Raw genomic sequence first — 17,533 nt, 5'->3', positions numbered from 1 at the left:
ACCAAGGCACACATCTAAAGAAAACAGAGGCAGACTTCAAATACTAATAGATTCAACCAAGTGTTGTATAACGGCTAAACAGGCATAAATTCGTCTTGTGATGGTACTAAGACCGTAGCAAGGAGGAATAAAAGGAAGGTCCGCTAACCCATCAACCCCTGCAAAAGTATTTGCAGAGTGAATTTGAGGATCATGGTCGAGGCGCAGTTATTCAATTTACCCAAAAAGATGGACAGGATATTTTCAATGATTTTTGCGTTAATTGCGAAATGCTTATTTTAAACTGCCTCCAGCTCGGCTCACCATTTCTCACTCCCAAGTTTCTTCTCCCCAAATGCTGATATCTGCAAAACTTTGCTCCTCCCATCTGCCACTATCTCATGCAACATAGATAATAAGGGTCTAGTCCGAGGGGTATGTACTGCAGTAAGCGATTCGTTGTCGAAGCTGATATAGAGCCACTGAGGTGTAGACGTGCATCTCGGCCGTGTAAACTACCTAATTCGACTCGAATGACAGCAAATTAGGCATGATTTTGGAAGCAAACACCCGTTTTGGTGATTAAAGACTCCATTCTGGACTTTCTTCGACAAGACATGGGTGACTTATCGATAGTTCGTGTGAGCACGTAATATTCTCCAAGAACGACAACATCTATTTTCCTAAAAAGGCATCATCCGAATAAACAAGAGTCCAATCGATAGTCCAAAACGTGGGGGCTCCGATGTTACCATAGCACGAAATGTCATGTTTCATTGCAGAATTCCGATAGTTAGATCTAGATCTGCTATCGTGCAGCATACTTAAATCTGGCGGGTGCCTCTAGCTGACTCTGGAAGCTTTTCGGTTAGTGCCCAAAGTTGCGTTCCCTGCCAATTTTATTATGGCAAGCTCCGAAAAGGCCACTTCACCGAAAGATGAAGAGGTTAGTCGTGACTCCTTTGATACTCCCACTGTTGGGCAACAGCAAGGTAAGAGCAATTCTTCATTCTTTGAGACTACCCCTTCATCAATTGGGAACATCCTGACAAGGAACGCAGTAAAATGGTACCGCTCAACTTTCTACAATGCCCTCATCCTGGGACTCTGCAATCTTCTTGCCCCTGGTATCTGGGGTGCCATGAACTCCTTAGGTGGAGGAGGCGAGGAGAAACCGTATCTTGTCAACGCCGCAAACGCCCTCACGTTCGCACTCATGGTAGTCTCATGCTTCTTTTCCAGCATCTTCGTGCGATTCATTGGGATTAAATGGACTTTGATTGTGGGAACAATGGGGTACGCGCCATACGCAGCGGGGCTATATGTGAACAACCGATTCGGCGACCAATGGCTGGTGCTCCTCGGTGCAGCACTGTGTGGTTTGTCGGCGGGTATCTTCTGGGCGGCTGAAGCAGCTATCGCACTCGCATACCCTGAGCCCTATAACCAAGGGCGATTCTTGGGCTTCTGGCTCAGCTTTCGTGTTGGAGGACAGATCCTCGGAGGTGCCATTAGTTTGGGAATCAATGCTCATCGTGCGACCGCGGGCAGTGTTTCATATGCTGTATACCTCGTCTTCATTGTGCTTCAGGCTTTAGGGCCCTTTGCTGGTTTGCTTTTGAATAACCCGTCCCAAGTCCAGCGAAAGGATGGTGTCCCCGTTCAACTTCAAGTCACCAAGGGTGTCGGGTATGAAATGCGGGCTATGTTGAAGCTCTTCGTCAGTCGCAAGTTTCTCCTCGCTATCCCGTTCATCTGCCAGGCGGTCTACACGGAGGCTGTCATGTTCTCATACGAGGATTTGTGGTTCTCGGTGCGCTCAAGAGCTCTGGGTTCCCTCTTGTCTGGTGTGGTTGCTTTGATCATTGGGAACCTGCTGGGTACATTCCTTGACAACAAATCGATATCACTGAAGACGCGAAGTCGGTCTGCATTCATTTTTGTTGTGGCTTGGCAAGGTATGTGCTGGATATGGGCATCGGTGGTAACTACAGAGTTCAACAAGATGGGCCCTGTGTATGACTGGGTCGACCCTGGCTTCGGAAGGGCCTTTGCTCTTTTCATTTTCTGGGTTGCTGGGTTTCAACTCAATTACATGTACCTGTATGTACACCCCAGTTGAGCCATCTGGAAGGTATGCTAACAAGGATGCAGATTCTTCCTCGTCGGAAACCTGGCCGATGATCATGAGGAAGTTGTTCGAATTGCGGGCTTACTGCGAGGGACCGAGTCTGCCGCCCAGTGTGTTAGCGTATGTTTCGCATTGTTTGCCTGGTTTCTATTGGCCTTTCACAAGCTAATAACGATTCTTTCAGTACGGCCTCAGCAGCGTATCTATTATGGCTTCCGTCGGAAGCGTTTATCTCAACTTTGGCCTCTGGGCAATCGCTATTCTGCCAGCGTGGCTCATTGTTCGACAAATCGGGCATGCATTCGGGGATAAAAAGATTGACAGGGAGACTCGTGCCTTGCGGGATGCTTCTGACAATGAGTAAATGATGACACATAGATGACTCCGAAGGACATATAGAAATGAGCAGGAAATAACGAGCTGAATTACCAAAGACATCTCTATTCGGCCTCACGGAAGGAGAGCATAAGTATGTACATAGAATCGAAACATCGACAAGTGTTTCTTCTCGATTCAATCGGATAAACGAACGGCTAGGCATGCCATGTGTTGAAGATCTCGAGTCCAAGGTTATCTTGGTTGAACACCAATGAGGCGAGTCGGTGTCGTACAAACAGACCGAAAAGTCCACAGAATGTCTGGACTCCGACCATGTGCCATGCAAGTCGATCTTCCTTCATTGGCCCCATCCACACAAGCCAAAGATTCAAGATCGTTAGATTTGAAGACTCAACAATTTGACCATCTTCGTTCCTTTTCACTCGCACCAAGTGCAATATGTGTAGAAGGTTAAGTGTGGTAGTAATCAATGGTGATGGAGGAATAGTCCATTCCGTGACAGAGGCATCAAGCAGGCCGGTGGAGGAGTTGAACTTTGGCAGTCGATGACGTGGGCAGGGAATCAGGTGGAATAGCTGTGGTGTTGAGTAAAGGAAGTTGAAGATCTGCGGGACAAATAGAAGCAAAAGAGTCTTGCTGAAATGGCCCAAGATACCCACAACCGCAAACACCATGCCCGCAAAGTAACAGTAGGTATCACCCACGAACACCTTGGAGGGGTACCAGTTGTGGCACAGTAGCGCCGCTGAAACGCCAATAAATGGCAGCAAAAAGTAAATCGAGAACAAGTGGGAGTCAGTGGCCGGATGAGGGTATGGCGTGATAGGCGTCAGGTACATCGCATCATTGAACAATAGCAAAACCGCGATAACGAGCGACTGAGCCACCTCGATCCCATTAATACCCGCCAGCATATTAATGGCGTTCGGGCAGAAGATTGCCACGGCCGCCATGTACATGTAGTACAGCCATCCAAGGTCAATAAAATCACCAAGGTACCGCTGCAGCGGGACTGGCACAACGACATGTGTCACGCCAAAGTCGACAAAATATACGATGAGCATCGGGATGGAGGCAAATGCAGGGATCAGGACTTTGTGTCTCCAGCGAATGTCAAGTAGGTCATCTCCAATCCCAAGGATGACGATGGACTGCAGGGATAGAAGACCTGACAGGTACGATGCAAGCTACCACGGGGACAATTAGCTCAGTGCTTAGAGAAAGAGTAGAAGTCTCACAAACCTTTCCATGGGGAAACCTATGCAGGTACCGACCAGTTTCAATATGTTGGTCTTCGATCACAACATCGCGATTACCTCCGCCAGACGTGGCGGCGACAATGTCTTTGTAAAAGGCAAATGGAATGAAGACGATGAGACAGATGAGATATACCACGGCGCAGACGGCTCCCATTGTTTCCGGGCTGAAGCAAATATTAGCCCTGGATACCCATGCCATTGAAGGCTACTGAGGAGTATACTTACATTTCAGGCCTTCTGGGTTTAGCCATATCCTTGCCTTTCAGACCAGCTTTGATAAAGACAGGCCCGAGCCACCGAATCATGCTGAATGTGATTGCAAAGGCAATACCGGCCATCGCAATTGAGGCAATTAGAGGCGCGCCATCACCCTGGAACGTGTTAACCAGAACGCCGATTCCAGCCCCCACCAACAGCAGAAGACGCCAAGTCTCCGCCCGGGAGAGATCGCTTGGAGTGTTCATGGTGAGCAATTGGCTCTGACGCCAGGGTCTGAAAAGCAGCAGACCAACAAATTCCAGACGATGTGAACAACAATTTCAAATGGAGCAAGAGCTTACGCAACCTGGCATCAAGCCGGAAACAACGATAAGCTTATCGATTCTGCCGGTCAGCGACACACCGCTTTGCGGGCGGCGAGATCCAGTCCCGTGATACTGGCGGCCGAGAAGGGCAAGCCGCAGGGACGCTGAGACACCTCTGTTTCATGTCACAGCATGCATACGTGTGGGTAAAACGCGTCATTGGCCCATTGACGGATTATCCTGTCTTTATCTAGTCAAGTCAAAGATCTGGTCTCGATGGGGGCAGTGGAGCACCCCGAGATGGCTGGCGGCTTTGCCGACTTCGATGCTGGCCACAGGGATCTGGTATCGGTCACCAAGTTCAACTTTTATGGAAACCGCATTGTCACGGCCTCGTCTGATCATCGCATGAAAGTCTGGGACTTGAAAGATAATCAATGGCAGCTGACAGATACCTGGCGAGCTCACGACGCGGAGATTCGCGATGTAAGACTCAAAGAAATCAGCTCCTGATACCGCATGGCTGAATATAGGCTAAACTCTTGTTCCAGGCAACTTGGAACGGACCCTTCTCTGGTCAGCATATCGGCAGCGTGGGAGAGGACATGAAGTTCAAAATCTGGCAGGAAGATGTCACCCAGCCGCCTAACTCGGGCCGTCGGTTCAAGTCCATCTTTCGCATGACGGCTCCTCAAAGGCATCCATTTGTGTCGTTGGACTTCCGCAATATTGATCTGGAGTCATGGCTTGCCTTGATTACAAGAGATGGCTACTTGGTGATCATGGAGCCGGTCAGTCCAGATAGTCTGGCAGATTGGCAGACCCTTGACCAGTTTCGCGTATGTCCCGCGCCTGAACGCGGCGAGGAAACAAGCTTCAGGGTCCAGTTTCACCATGACCCCACCGACATCACACACACCCTTCTGCCGGACTCAGATCCGAAGAGCCTCTCGCTGGTTGTGGCAGCCATGGATACAGTTAAGGTATATCGCACCGATGCGAATCGGCGCTTTTATCATGCCATTGAATTGAACGGGCATGGCGGTCTCGTCCGGGACATCTCCTGGGCCAATGGCTCCGTCCGAGGCTATGATCTTATTGCTAGTGGAGGTAAAGACGGCTTGGTCCGTATTTTCGAGGTCTACACCATTCCCATCAACCAGGGATCCCAAACCTCCAACTCTCGAAAGGACGATCGTCGTCAAGAGCAATCATCACTGCGAGGAATGTCGCAATCAGGTATTGGTTCTGCTCTCGCAACCCGTGTGCCTTCTTCTCCTTCCAACCGGCCAGCGACTGGAGACTTTCAATTCCGGCACTCCTTCAAGCAGGTGGCTTGCATTGACAGCAAGCATATTGATGTGTGGCAAGTTGAATTTTCTTTCGCGGGTAAGTTGTGATCCCCGATTTACTCTTTATGCTCTAATGTGCCTTTTTAGGTGACTCTCTTATCTCCTCCGGCGATGATGGCGTTGTCCGATTCTGGAAGAAATCGTTGACGGGAGAGTGGCTGGAGTTTGCTGAGACGGACATGGCCTCGCAATAAGATTTATCTACTTTCTGTTTTCTCTTCATCAAGAGCAACTTCTACCCTGTCATGATTTCGTCCCCTTGGCAGCTAATTCAATGATACCCTTTCACATCATTTCAAAATTTAAATATTATCATGATGTTCTGCTACTTGTGCTATCTAACAGATTATGTTGATGCGCGTCCTGTTGGGGAAGGTCCAAATGTGCGATGTCGCAGGTGCGACACGGCAACGGGCACATCTTGAATGCCTTCAATGTTCCTCGAGATCTCCTAACATCGCGATTCTCTTCGACCTTATCTATGGTCCATTCATTCGTCATTCTTATGTGAATATCACACATGGCCGTAAGCCCGACACTCGGTACGGGGCTGTTCATCGGCGCCGGTCAGGCCCTGGCCATCGGTGGCCCGGCTTCACTGCTCATTTCCTACATATTTCTATCGTTGTTGACCTACTTCATGGTTACGACTGCCGCTGAAGTTGCCACTCATACACCTTCTCGAAACGGTACCTTGGTCACACATGTCTTTCGATACATGACTCCTAGCATGGGAGTTGCTGCCGGCTTTCTCCGCTGGTATACCTTGGTCATGTTTGTCCCATACGAGATTACGACAGCAGTTGTGAACCTTGGCGTGTGGAACCCCGGACCTACTATTGTCAGCCGACTGTCTATCATCACGACCGTCGTCGTTGGCTTCAACTTCATCCCCGAGCGATTATTCAGGAGCTCCGAGAAGCTGCTCACTAGAATCAAGATCGGCACCATGATCAGTCTCCTCTTTCTGTCTTTTTCTATTGCAATCGGTGGTGCTACTGGACACGATAAGTGGGGATTCCAATACTGGAAGAAACCTGGTGCGATGCATGAATACTTGGCTAAAGGCGCGATGGGAAAGTTTTTGGGCTTGCTGCAGTGTCTTCTAACCAGTTCCGTCGCCTTTACCCTCGGCCCCGAAATGATCGTTCATCGTGCCGAGTCTCCTCAAGTACCGAGCGAGTCTGAAGTGACCGAACATCTAGATCCGGACATCCAATCTAGCGTGCCACGACAGGTGACCCTTGACGTCGCCACTACGATCTTCCCATATATCCTGAGCACCTTTGCAATGGGGTTGATGGCCCCATACAATGATCCTCTTCTTACGAACAATGGAGCTGGGGCCGGCTTGTCTCCCTTCGTAATCGGATTCAACGCGGCGAAAGTTCGGATTGTCCCCGTCATGGCAACTGTATTGATTTATATTTCTTCGGTTGCCTCCGGTCGATCGTTTTTATTCGCTGCTTCGCATGTACTGGTCGCCATGTCAGAGCTCGGCCATGGATTCAAATTCTTCCAAGCCCACAATAGATACGGCATTCGTTACGTTGCCGTCACAGTGTCCGCCCTGCCTGCTCTTCTCGCTTTCATATCCGTTGCGATTTCCAGCTCAGTCGCGTCGAATTACTTTCTTCTCTTCCTCACCAGCTCTGGCTTCGTGTCCTGGCTCATCTCAGCCTCCGTGTATCACCATTACAGAAGACAAATGAAATTGCGAGGCATTACCAGCGCGTATCGGTTCGACATCCAACCGTTCGGTACATACTTTGGATTTGCTGCCAGTGCTGCGATGATCGTGGCCAATGGTATCGCTGGAGTACTGCCTGGCCCTCGGAATGGGACAAGAGGTGGCAGGCTTCTCGCTGCTTATATCACTCTCCCCATGTTCAGCTTTGTATACCTCTTCCATCGGTTCCGGGATTTTGTTCCCTATCGTGCTCAAGAGAGCGAAGAGCGCACTGGAAAAGGTGGCCCTGGTAATCTCACGACTCGATCGCCCCGTCGGCGGGGCCAGGAAAACGGACGACCCGATAATGCATCATCGCTCGAAATGGATCAAGTATGGTCATTGGCCGTGGAAGACTAGATGGCGTCGTCTGGGTAGGCAGCGGGTACTCGAAGCAGGGAATTTGAGGTTGTTTTCATGTATCTTTAGTTGTGCCTGCGGCCTGTATTCTTAATATTATTTTATACACCTGTTTGTCGCCAGTGCTTGCCTCGTTGCCTTGCCACTGTTGGAAATCACGTAGACTACATTCACGTGGCATACGCACCAACTTCCCACAACAACTTTCTTCAACTCTAAATACCCCACCCCATCTCTCCCCTCCCAAATATGATTCTCACGACTATGCTCTATTTTTGATGCCCGGGTGATAGCTTCACCCGTTTCCTTGGTACTCCGCGTTCTCCGTCGGTGTGTATCGGGTGTGCTACTTGTTGTATCACGGGTGGCACCCCCGCGTCACCAAACCAGAACAACCCAACCTGGCGCGTCCAGATAACAGGTACCAGATTTTATGCTGAAACTCGCGATTGCCCTAGACCTGAGCGGAAGATGGATGTCAATTCTGATGCTGGTGCTGATGCTGATGCGCGGCGGGCCGGCGGGTGGACCCATACAGTATCAATACTCCGTCTTCCGCCTGATGATCGACTAAACGGTTTTGATTAGCCCTGTTCCTTGCGCACCAGCATCCTCTATAGTGGCAAAAAAAAGGCCACCAAATCACAAGGTTGGAATAATAATATCGCAGACCTGCTGAGCATCCCATCCCCCCTTTTAACACCTTCTTAGGCACCTCTTCTTCCGCCTTCGCTCCCAAGTTCCCGAGTTCCCACTTCCGGTGCTAGGTCGTACACTTGTGTCCTCCAGGCCTTTTTCTTCTGACCTACGCCTGGGCCAGAATGGCTTTGGGCCCCCCCCCCCTTCCCCTCGCGACATCTGCGCCATTCCCCCCTACCCTGCCCCATTCATCCTTCCGGCTGATCTCCCTTTTTCCATGGACCACGTTCCGCTCTATACTCTTTGCTTCTGTCCAACTTGACCCCCCTTTACCCCCATGATCGGGATTTCCTTCCCCTTTCATGAAATCTTGCATCGCTATCTGCTAGCCCCTTTTTGACCCTATCTGATCCGTGCAAGGCGTTGTTTCTCGTAGAGGAATCGCCTCACGGAATGCTTCTAGCCATTCCATGGCCCTTTTTTCTTGTCTGCGTACAGAACAAACCTCCTTTGGGACTCGGCATGAACAGTCATATCCCTACCCATCCCTCCGAGCAATGAGCTATCCTCTATCGGATCTCAGTGATACCTATGCGTATCTCACAGGTCACCCAGTCACACTGGGGTGCATGGACACCCGGATGTGCATCGGAACCTGGTGGAGCCGGGACAGGAGACCCCGAGAGTGAATTTATTTTGCTATACGACTAACAATAATCTAGATGCTAACCTACTGACCTAGGAGTAGGTATATGGGATGATATCCTATCTTACCTATCTTACCCAGTCTCCTCCATGCATTTCTGGACCGTGACTCCCCACCGAGTTCTTCCCGACACTAGTCCCCTTCGGTACTAGTGTCATTTTCATTCCCGTATCCAAAAGTCCCGTGACCACCAGCAATGCCCGGTTTTTTTCGTTTTCGGGTCGAGTCACTCTCCTGGTGGCATCCCAGCGCGTGGTCCACGCTAGACCCTTTTCGCCTTGCCTGGTTCGGGGCCCATTCGCTGCCTTAGGCCCGCCTCTCCTTCAACTCGAATCACCCTCTTTTCCCTCTCCTTTTCCCACTGCGCATATCCTATCTTCCTCGGATTCCTTCCATTTCGTTTGTTTCCGTCTCCTCCACTATCACTTCTGTCTGGAATCCTCGTCCTCTTCTTCTCGTCCCCTCCACGCGATCCCGTCACTCACCCTTTTCGCCCTCGACTCGCCCTCCTCCAACCACGACTCTACCTTTCTCTCACGCAATCGCGCCGCTTAACCTCTCTTATCTCGAATCGCCTCGAGCCCTATTCTATTCTCCAGCCTTTTTCAGATCGCCATCTGACTCCCTCTTCCGTCCACCCTTCTGGACACGGGGCAGGCGCATTCAGCCAAGATTTTCCGACCTCGTCAGCCCACCCCGGCTATTCAATAACCATCGGGATTGATCCAGTCCTTCTGTCAGAACGTGCTGGTTGTAGTGGCTGGCATACTGAGGTTTCCACTGGAGGTCATTAACCTCGACGTTCCCTCGCTGCGTAGTCCCCTGTCCGAACGCGTCTGGCATTGACAAGGAGGATCTAGCAGTGAACCATCTGCAAAAGCGGTCGTTGACATGCCCGTTGAATAGTGACGGCACGGCCACGCCATCTTTCATATCCCAAATACACCATTTTGCCGTTACCTGAGAGGGGGTAATCTGTCAGACTATGACAGATACCTCCTCCCTCGCCATCACGCACGCCACGACGGATCCCTATCCGGTCCCCCCTCCTCCGGGCTCACCTCTCGCCAACGGCGCCATCTCAGACTCAGTCGCCCCCGATGAAGAGCCGTACACCATCAAGTGCATCTGTCAGTTTGACGAAGATGATGGTAATACGGTATTCTGCGAAGGGTGTGAGACATGGCAGCACATCATCTGTTACTACCCTAAACATAGGGTTCCTGATGTGCACAACTGCGTCGACTGTGAGCCTAGGCCCTTGGATGTCCGCCGCGCTATCGAGCGCCAGCGGGCAGAGAGTGTCAAAGAGCGGAGTGAGGACGGTGACCGGAAAAAGCGGCCGAGTGCAAAGGCTACAAAGAAGAAGAGCAAGGAGGGCGATGTGAATGGGTTTGGCCACCAGCGAAGCGAGTCAGGGGCGCGCGATCAACCCCCGCCAAAGAAGACCAAGACATCCCACCGCTCATCCGCGTCCATCAGTGCTCTCGCGGGTACTCCGATCCTTCCTTCGGAGACTCGGAAACGTCGTTCATCCACATCCATTGCACCCAGTCCTACTAAACCTCCTGGCCCTTCCATCCCACTTTACTCGAACGAATTCCTTCACCTTTACGACCGAGATGATGAACATGTGGACATGGATAGTAATCTGTTTGTTAATGTGAATCTAGTCGGTGATACTGCTTCGTGGGTCAAGGATCCCGAAGCTTTGAAACGCGTGACCAAGGGGAGCACCGAAGATACGTTCAACTGGTCGGATGCGGCCTTGGATCGATCGCGTTGGCCGAACTTGACCACCGACGTTATCACGGACCCCTCGCCCGAGATGAGCGGACCGCAACCGACTTGGAAGATCCTCAAGACTCAGGATCCTGTACAAAAAGATCAGATCGTTGGGGAGATTACGGGTAAGGTTGGCCTTTTTAAAGACTACTGCCTTGATCCCAAGAATCGTTGGCAGGAACTGCGACACCCCGAACCCTTTGTGTTCTTCAGTTCTCACCTTCCCCTTTATATCGACAGCCGCCACGAAGGCAGTGTCCTCCGCTACACCCGTCGGTCATGCAATCCCAACGTCACGATGAAAATATTCATCACCAACGATGTCGAGTACCACTTCTGTTTCGTTGCCAAGGAGGACATCCCCCCAACTCAGAGATCACCATTATGTGGTATGTGGATTCATCTTTGTCTGGGTCACCAGACTCTGAATTGCCCGAGTCATCGAATGGTGTGGTGAAGCAGGAGTCTGGCGACAGTACAACCGAGGCTGCGGCCATCACCACCGAAGCTGCTGCTATCTGCATTAGCAACACACTCGCCAACTTCGGAGGTTGTGCCTGTGGTATGCCGCGGAATTGTCTACTTGCAAAACTGGATTCCCGGCGGCATCCCAAATTCCTCGAGTCTGGTGTCAAGCAGGCGAACGGTAAGCGGAGGAGGGTCAAGGCGAAGTCTACCGCTTCGCCCCGCGATACGAGTCGCACATCCATCAGTCGCGCTGGAAGCGAGACGACAAAGCTTCCGGAAGACGATGAAGTCGCCGCGGAATCTCGATCCACGTCGGGCTCCGCACGTGGACAGCCTCGAAGCCGTGACACCAGTCCTGTCCTCCCGGAGTTGTCTACTCGTGAAAAACGTAAAATTGCAGACGCTGAAAAACACTTCCAACAACTGGAGCAACAAGAGCATCGCCCAGGGCAGAAGAAGAAGAAACGTGTCAGTGGACCATCAGCGCAATCACCCGCAGCTGTGGCAAGCTCCACCCAAACAGGATACTTTCCTTCTCAGCCGCGGTCAGCAAAGTCACTCCATCTTGATTCTGCAGGCCAATCTCGCTCTCCGACATCAGCGCTCTCCCCTGGACCTTTGCTCCCTGGTCGTCGTGGATCACCTCGGAAGACGTCCAGATCAAGTACTCCGTACTCTCGCTCTACGCATAATAGGCCCGCATACGTGGATGCCGCGGTCCAGGCGAATCTTAGCGAGCCTGAGGATTCAATATCCCGCGGCCTGTCACCGCGCCCCCGTTCCGTTTTTGTCCCCATGACCCTACGGCTTCTGAAGCGGTTCAGCATGGATCGACTGAGATCCGAAGAGGTTGCGCGACAGCAGTTATCTTCGGCCGGTTCTGATAGTGTGGGTCCTGCAGCATCGTCATCCCCTTACACGGTTCGATCTCCAGTTGTCAGTCACAGTGATTTTGCTATGGCCGATGCGGACAACGAGCGGAAGCCTTCCACTCCAGTTGGCCAAATGGATGTAGAGATGCAAGATGACTCTAGCAATGTTGAGTCTGAATCACTCCAAGCCAATCAGGATCCCAGCAAGCCGCTTATTCCTCCTCCTTGGCCATCGACTGCTGCTCACAACACTCCTCTCCTTCGCTCCGTAATACCGGCTGACCGTGGCAACCTCCGTGTCACTATGCCTCCTCCGTCTACCATCCCCACCGCCTCTTCTTCCGCGGTCAGCCCGAGGTCTATGTCTTTCAATTCTCCTACGAACTTCGATACATCTCCTAATGCTACTGTGCCCCCGGCTATCTCCGCGGCACCTGCACCTGCACCTACCCCCGCCAAGAAGAAACTCAGCCTTGGTGATTATCTTAACCGAAGAAACACCATGACGGCCACTCCCACGTCGGAGAAGTCTCAGGTCCAGGCAGCCATTTTTGCTCCTCAGAATTCGCCTTCCACGCCAGGGTCAGGCCCAACACATAGTGCCGATGGCGAAAAGACTCCTATCAAGGCGTCTCCTGTCACCAAGGCAGAGGAAACCCTTAGCTCACCCGATGTAGCGATGAAAGACGCTCCGGAATCAACTCAACCCCACATCCCCTCCATCTCATCGTGATCTGTTTCATCATGACCATCATGACTTGTTCTCGTGTGGCGGGTGAACTTTCCGGACTTACGTTTTACGACCCCAAAAATCTTTCTTGCGTGACTTGATTCGGCCCCTACTGAACGGGCCTGGCGTTTCGGGCTGTTCGAATGACGGTTCTTTTTTTTTTCTCTTTTCAATGCGAGGCGTACTCGGCGTGTCAATTGTATGGGATTGGTCGGTTATGGAAATACCAGGAATGGGTTCAGGGAATGGGGCTGCTGCTCAAATGCAGTGCTCGATCTTTCATGATTTGTGAGATTATCTGCCGGATTTTGTTTTCTCCCCTTCGACTTCGATGTTACCATTTCATGGTACGGATAGCTTGTATGAACAACATGTTGATAGTTTTGTCCTTTTGTCCGAACTTGTTTGTAGGAGTAGTATTGGTTTAGGTACCATAATGCGTAGTTTGCATATTGGCCATGTAGCACCGGGCACTTCTCGGAGAGGACATCTCACTGACTTCTCCTTTGACCGCCTGCTCCTACTCTAGAAGGAAGATTGGGGCTTCGGGAGGGCTGTTACCGCTTATTGACTCATTCGTTCTAGATATGTAGGCCTAGGCTTCTTCAACCATAAATCTGGACCTTCTTTATCCTCTTGGGGCGTGAACTAAGTCCCTGGACCAGTAAATGGTTAATTAGGGTAGAAAAAAGCATTGGTCGAGTGCCTTATCTGTGCCAACCACGTCGAGCGAATCTCCGCATTTCCCGAGAAAACATCGGGACGAAGTCCGCAAGATCGTCATTGCATGAAAGTCTCGATGAGTCAAGGAATTAGGGGACCAAGCACAAGAATTCCACATCTCCCCTATTGAATCTTTAACATGAGAATCTCTGTCTTGCTAAAGGATATGAAATAACGCAACTATGAGCGTCTCCAATGAGTCCTTTGCCTTGACCGAGGCCCAGTCACCCCGAACACAAGAATTCGAGATCGAACAGCCAGCGCTACCTCAGGCTGATGGAGGAAGAGCTGCCTGGTTGATGCTGGCGTCGTCTTGTCTGATTCAGCTGCCAGTTTGGGGTATACCTCAACTTGAGAACAACTGGAGTACATGAACTAATCCGCCGCAGGCTTCTCTACTGTGTTCGGTGTCTTCCAGGAGTACTACACTACTCATAGCGTCCTGCAGGGAAATAAAGGAGATCTCGCTACTGTTGGAACCACCTCAGGTGTACGACTCTCGAACCTGTCGTACGACCAGTCTCTAATGCTGATTGACTTGCCAGGGCATCCTCTATCTTATGTCACCGGTGACCTTCACCTTGCTGACCCGGTATCCATATCTTCAAACATACTGCGCCCCAGCTGGGCTGGTCATCACGGTGATCGGGTCGATTCTGTCTTCCTTCTCGACGGAAATATGGCATCTCATCGCTACCCAGGGCGTAATGTGCGCCATCGGCAATGGCCTACTCTGGAGCCCGAGCTCGCTGTATCTTGATCAATGGTTTGTCCGGAAGAAGGGCCTTGCACTGGGCGTAATGTGGTCTGCGAAGAGTGTTACTGGTGTTGCTCTTCCTTTTATCGCAGCTTCTTCTCTCGACCGCTTTGGTTCCAGTACTACTTTGCGTGCTTGGGCTGTTGTCACGGTATGATCCTTCTACGTCCCTATCTAATCCTCCTATCGAATACTCACTGTTCGACAGTTTATATCGACAATTCTCTCCCTGCCATTCATGAAACCCCGAATTCCCGTGTCGCGTTCCTCCACTGCCCGTCGCCTGGATCTTAGTTTCCTACGCCTGGCCACCTTCTGGATGCTGCAAGTGGGCAACATCATCCAGAGCTTTGGATACTTCCTTCCCTCGACATATCTCCCCTCCTACTCAACTGCAACAATCGGCTTGCAAGTGACAACGGGCACGATGCTCGTCTCACTCTTCAACGCAACGTCCGTCTTCGGTGGCATTGCGCTTGGGATGCTATGTGATCGCTTCGCAGTCACCAATATCCTATTGCTCTCTTCAATAGGATCTGCTTTATCCGTGTTCCTTTTCTGGGGCATGGCTGGTAACGAAACGTCGCATACTGGCATTGCTCTACTTACTCTCTTTTCAATCAGTTATGGCTTCTTCGCAGGTGGGTTCAGTTCCACTTGGTCGGGGGTCATAACGCAGATTAAACATGAGTCTTCCCCGTCCCTGGAGACTGGGTTGGTGTTTGGTTTGCTTGCTGGTGGTCGAGGTATTGGAAATGTCGTGAGTGGACCACTGAGTACATTGCTACTTCGCCAGGGGTCTGTGGGTGACCCGAATGGCCTGGATTCTGCAACAGGATACAACACCAAGTATGGTACTTTGATTATTTTCACTGGTGTCACGGCCTTTCTGGGCGCGTGGAGCTGGATGTGGCGGTACATCAGCTCTGGCCTGCGTAGTATAAGTTGAGGTGGCAGGACGAAGCGATGTCTTCCTGGTTACGTTTGAGAAGCAAATCAAAGTTTATTCTCGTCGGCTTAATATCCAGCTCTTATAAACTAAATATAAAATCACTAGTTACGTATAAATTCAGAAATGCAGTTGTAAAGACAGACCACCCATCGAAGTCACGTGCACCGAGCTTAATCGCGCACCCGTCGAACTTCCAGGCGCAAACTTCCAGTCGCTCCCAATCCAACCGCAGCTTCTCCCAGGGCGCTGTCCCCTTCATCAAAATCATGTCCGCGGCCGAACAAGACCCTCTCCTCTCACTTCGGCGCGCCATCGCCTCCGGCACCCTCCCAAAGCCGACGACCTCATCAGAGCTCACCGACGAAAATGCGACAGAAGACCTAGCTCAGGCGACACATCTCTACTTTGCACAGCCAATCCCACAGGCAATCCCACTGGGAACAACGACACGGTTCATCTCCGATGCCACGAAAGAGGCTGTCGATCTGCGCAGTATCTTCTTTGCGTGGCAGAAGAAGGATGTCGCTATTCCCGAGTATATTGCCTCAGCGCAGGAGCTGAATGAAGCCCTCAAGGCAAAGGGTCAAGGAGAGCAGGTTCAGAACCTCGTTTTCCTTGAGCGTCTCGACCTCATTACCTGGCTTGAAGGTGCCTCGGATGGAAGTGACCACATCAAGCCTCTCGAGGGTGCTGCTGCTGCAGCTGAGGCGGCCGCCGCGGCTGCCGGTGCTGCTCAGGCTGATGCGTCCGCTGGAATCGCCTCTGGTGCGACAGGTGGCATTTCACAGGTGGCGAGTGGCCCTGTTGGTGCTGTACCAGGCGGTGCTCCGGGTCGAACGCAGAAGCAAATCGACCCCCGACTGCAGGAGATTTACAATGGAGAGCGAAAGACCGGAGATCGGAATACGGTGCTGCGCGGCATCAAGGCTACGGTAAGCCGAATCCCCCTATCAATTGGAGAATGACAATGAAGCTAATGGTATATCGACAGGACTTCTCTCACGTCCGCAAGAGTGCCGAGGTGTTCCTCAGAGGCAACCGCCCCGGCCAAGCAGGCGCCAAACCAGGCATCAAGAGCTCATCAATGGTTCCCGCCCCATCCGCCGGTCTCTCAATGCCATCATCTCGCAAGTCCAACTCACGCCCGGACCCAATTATCCTCCTCTCCCCCTCCGCCTCATCCCTCATCCGCATGTCAAACATCAAATCCTTCCTCCAAGATGGCGTCTTCGTCCCGCCCGACCACCCAACTCTCAGCACATCCACTGAAGCCAATTTCATGGAACTCAAGCGCCCACTACGCATCAAAGCCGACCCATCCAACCCCAACGCTTCAGCAATCGGCTCCGGCTCCGGCAGCCGTGGCCTCAAGCCAACCAAGTTCATTCTCGTCGACGGAACAACCAACTTCAAGCCCGAGTACTGGTCCCGACTCGTTGCCGTCTTCACCACCGGCCAGACATGGCAGTTCAAGTCATATAAATGGTCTTCTCCGCCTGAGCTATTCAAGCATGCAACCGGTATCTACGTTGGCTGGCGCGGCGAGGAAGTTCCATCGCAGGTCAAGGGATGGGGTCGTGGCGTGGAGAGTTTCGCCGTTGAGCGCTGGGATGAGAAGGGTGGAATCCACGGCGGAGGAAGGTGGAGGGATCGGGAGATTGTGGAGGGTATTTGGACTGCGATCGAGGAAGGCATGAGGCTGAGGGGTTGGGGATCTAAGTAGATTCTCTTTTCCTTCAGTGCTTTGTCTCTTTTATACTTCGATTCCCCTTCGTCATTCTGCGGTTTCTTTCTCTCGAAAATGGAATTTGATGACATATGACATTAGGTGCGACTTGGCGTTTGAGAATCCATATAATTTCTTTTAGTTCTTGTCTTGGACAGGTGTGTATTCTGATTGAGCTGCAAAGACCTGGTATATTGGTTGACTTTGTGGTGTTCGCATTCATGTTCATCTCCTGTTCTTATCTGCCCTGTTTTGTAGCATAGCCAAAAAAGAAAATAAGTCAACCCTACAATGGACGTGGCAGCCGGAGTCAATAGTAAAATGCATATATAGTACTTCAGTATCATCAATGAATGCGTCTATTGTCTATCGATCTATCTTAACCAAGTAAGCTCATGCCATCCTAAGACACACGCTCCCGAAGATGAGAACTACAAGGAATAGAGTATATGATATCGTAATGTCCATTACAATTCTCGTAGGAACTGGTAAGATATGACAT

The 17,533-nt window shown here is 51.3% G+C and overlaps 7 protein-coding genes across 7 annotated transcripts; 6 read left to right on the top strand and 1 right to left on the bottom strand.

The window, feature by feature from the left end:
• Positions 1-883: 883 nt before the first annotated feature.
• N7443_005037 (DUF895 domain membrane protein) lies at positions 884-2,474 on the top strand (the record flags this gene model as incomplete). Its single annotated transcript, XM_056885093.1, has 3 exons — positions 884-2,082; positions 2,134-2,230; positions 2,295-2,474. 3 exons carry the CDS (start codon positions 884-886, stop codon positions 2,472-2,474), a joined length of 1,476 nt encoding a protein of 491 aa, XP_056743371.1.
• A 169-nt stretch (positions 2,475-2,643) lies between these two features.
• Positions 2,644-4,172, bottom strand: N7443_005036 (UDP-N-acetylglucosamine--dolichyl-phosphate N-acetylglucosaminephosphotransferase; the record flags this gene model as incomplete). The annotated part of the gene is made up of 3 exons (XM_056885092.1): positions 2,644-3,636; positions 3,692-3,872; positions 3,934-4,172. The coding sequence occupies 3 exons, from the start codon at positions 4,170-4,172 to the stop codon at positions 2,644-2,646; spliced, it is 1,413 nt and encodes a 470-aa protein (XP_056743370.1).
• A 336-nt stretch (positions 4,173-4,508) lies between these two features.
• N7443_005035 (putative nuclear pore protein (SEH1)) lies at positions 4,509-5,778 on the top strand (the record flags this gene model as incomplete). Its single annotated transcript, XM_056885091.1, has 3 exons — positions 4,509-4,718; positions 4,784-5,621; positions 5,672-5,778. 3 exons carry the CDS (start codon positions 4,509-4,511, stop codon positions 5,776-5,778), a joined length of 1,155 nt encoding a protein of 384 aa, XP_056743369.1.
• Positions 5,779-6,104: 326 nt separating this feature from the next.
• On the top strand, positions 6,105-7,673 carry N7443_005034 (putative proline permease; the record flags this gene model as incomplete). The annotated part of the gene is made up of 1 exon (XM_056885090.1): positions 6,105-7,673. The coding sequence occupies one exon, from the start codon at positions 6,105-6,107 to the stop codon at positions 7,671-7,673; it is 1,569 nt and encodes a 522-aa protein (XP_056743368.1).
• Positions 7,674-10,003: 2,330 nt separating this feature from the next.
• On the top strand, positions 10,004-12,876 carry N7443_005033 (putative PHD finger and SET domain protein; the record flags this gene model as incomplete). Its single annotated transcript, XM_056885089.1, has 2 exons — positions 10,004-11,192; positions 11,225-12,876. 2 exons carry the CDS (start codon positions 10,004-10,006, stop codon positions 12,874-12,876), a joined length of 2,841 nt encoding a protein of 946 aa, XP_056743367.1.
• A 1,280-nt stretch (positions 12,877-14,156) lies between these two features.
• N7443_005032 (putative MFS monocarboxylate transporter) lies at positions 14,157-15,302 on the top strand (the record flags this gene model as incomplete). The annotated part of the gene is made up of 2 exons (XM_056885088.1): positions 14,157-14,504; positions 14,562-15,302. The coding sequence occupies 2 exons, from the start codon at positions 14,157-14,159 to the stop codon at positions 15,300-15,302; spliced, it is 1,089 nt and encodes a 362-aa protein (XP_056743366.1).
• A 269-nt stretch (positions 15,303-15,571) lies between these two features.
• On the top strand, positions 15,572-17,028 carry N7443_005031 (CDC73 C-terminal domain-containing protein; the record flags this gene model as incomplete). Its single annotated transcript, XM_056885087.1, has 2 exons — positions 15,572-16,237; positions 16,297-17,028. 2 exons carry the CDS (start codon positions 15,572-15,574, stop codon positions 17,026-17,028), a joined length of 1,398 nt encoding a protein of 465 aa, XP_056743365.1.
• Between the last annotated feature and the right edge of the window lie 505 nt (positions 17,029-17,533).

This window comes from Penicillium atrosanguineum (assembly GCF_028827265.1).
Source record: "Penicillium atrosanguineum strain IBT 20685 chromosome Unknown utg000003l_segment0_segment0, whole genome shotgun sequence".
Taxonomy (NCBI): Eukaryota; Fungi; Ascomycota; class Eurotiomycetes; order Eurotiales; family Aspergillaceae; genus Penicillium; species Penicillium atrosanguineum.
The sequence above is the reverse complement of the archived record's forward strand: the minus strand, read 5'-3'. Positions and strand labels throughout refer to the sequence as shown.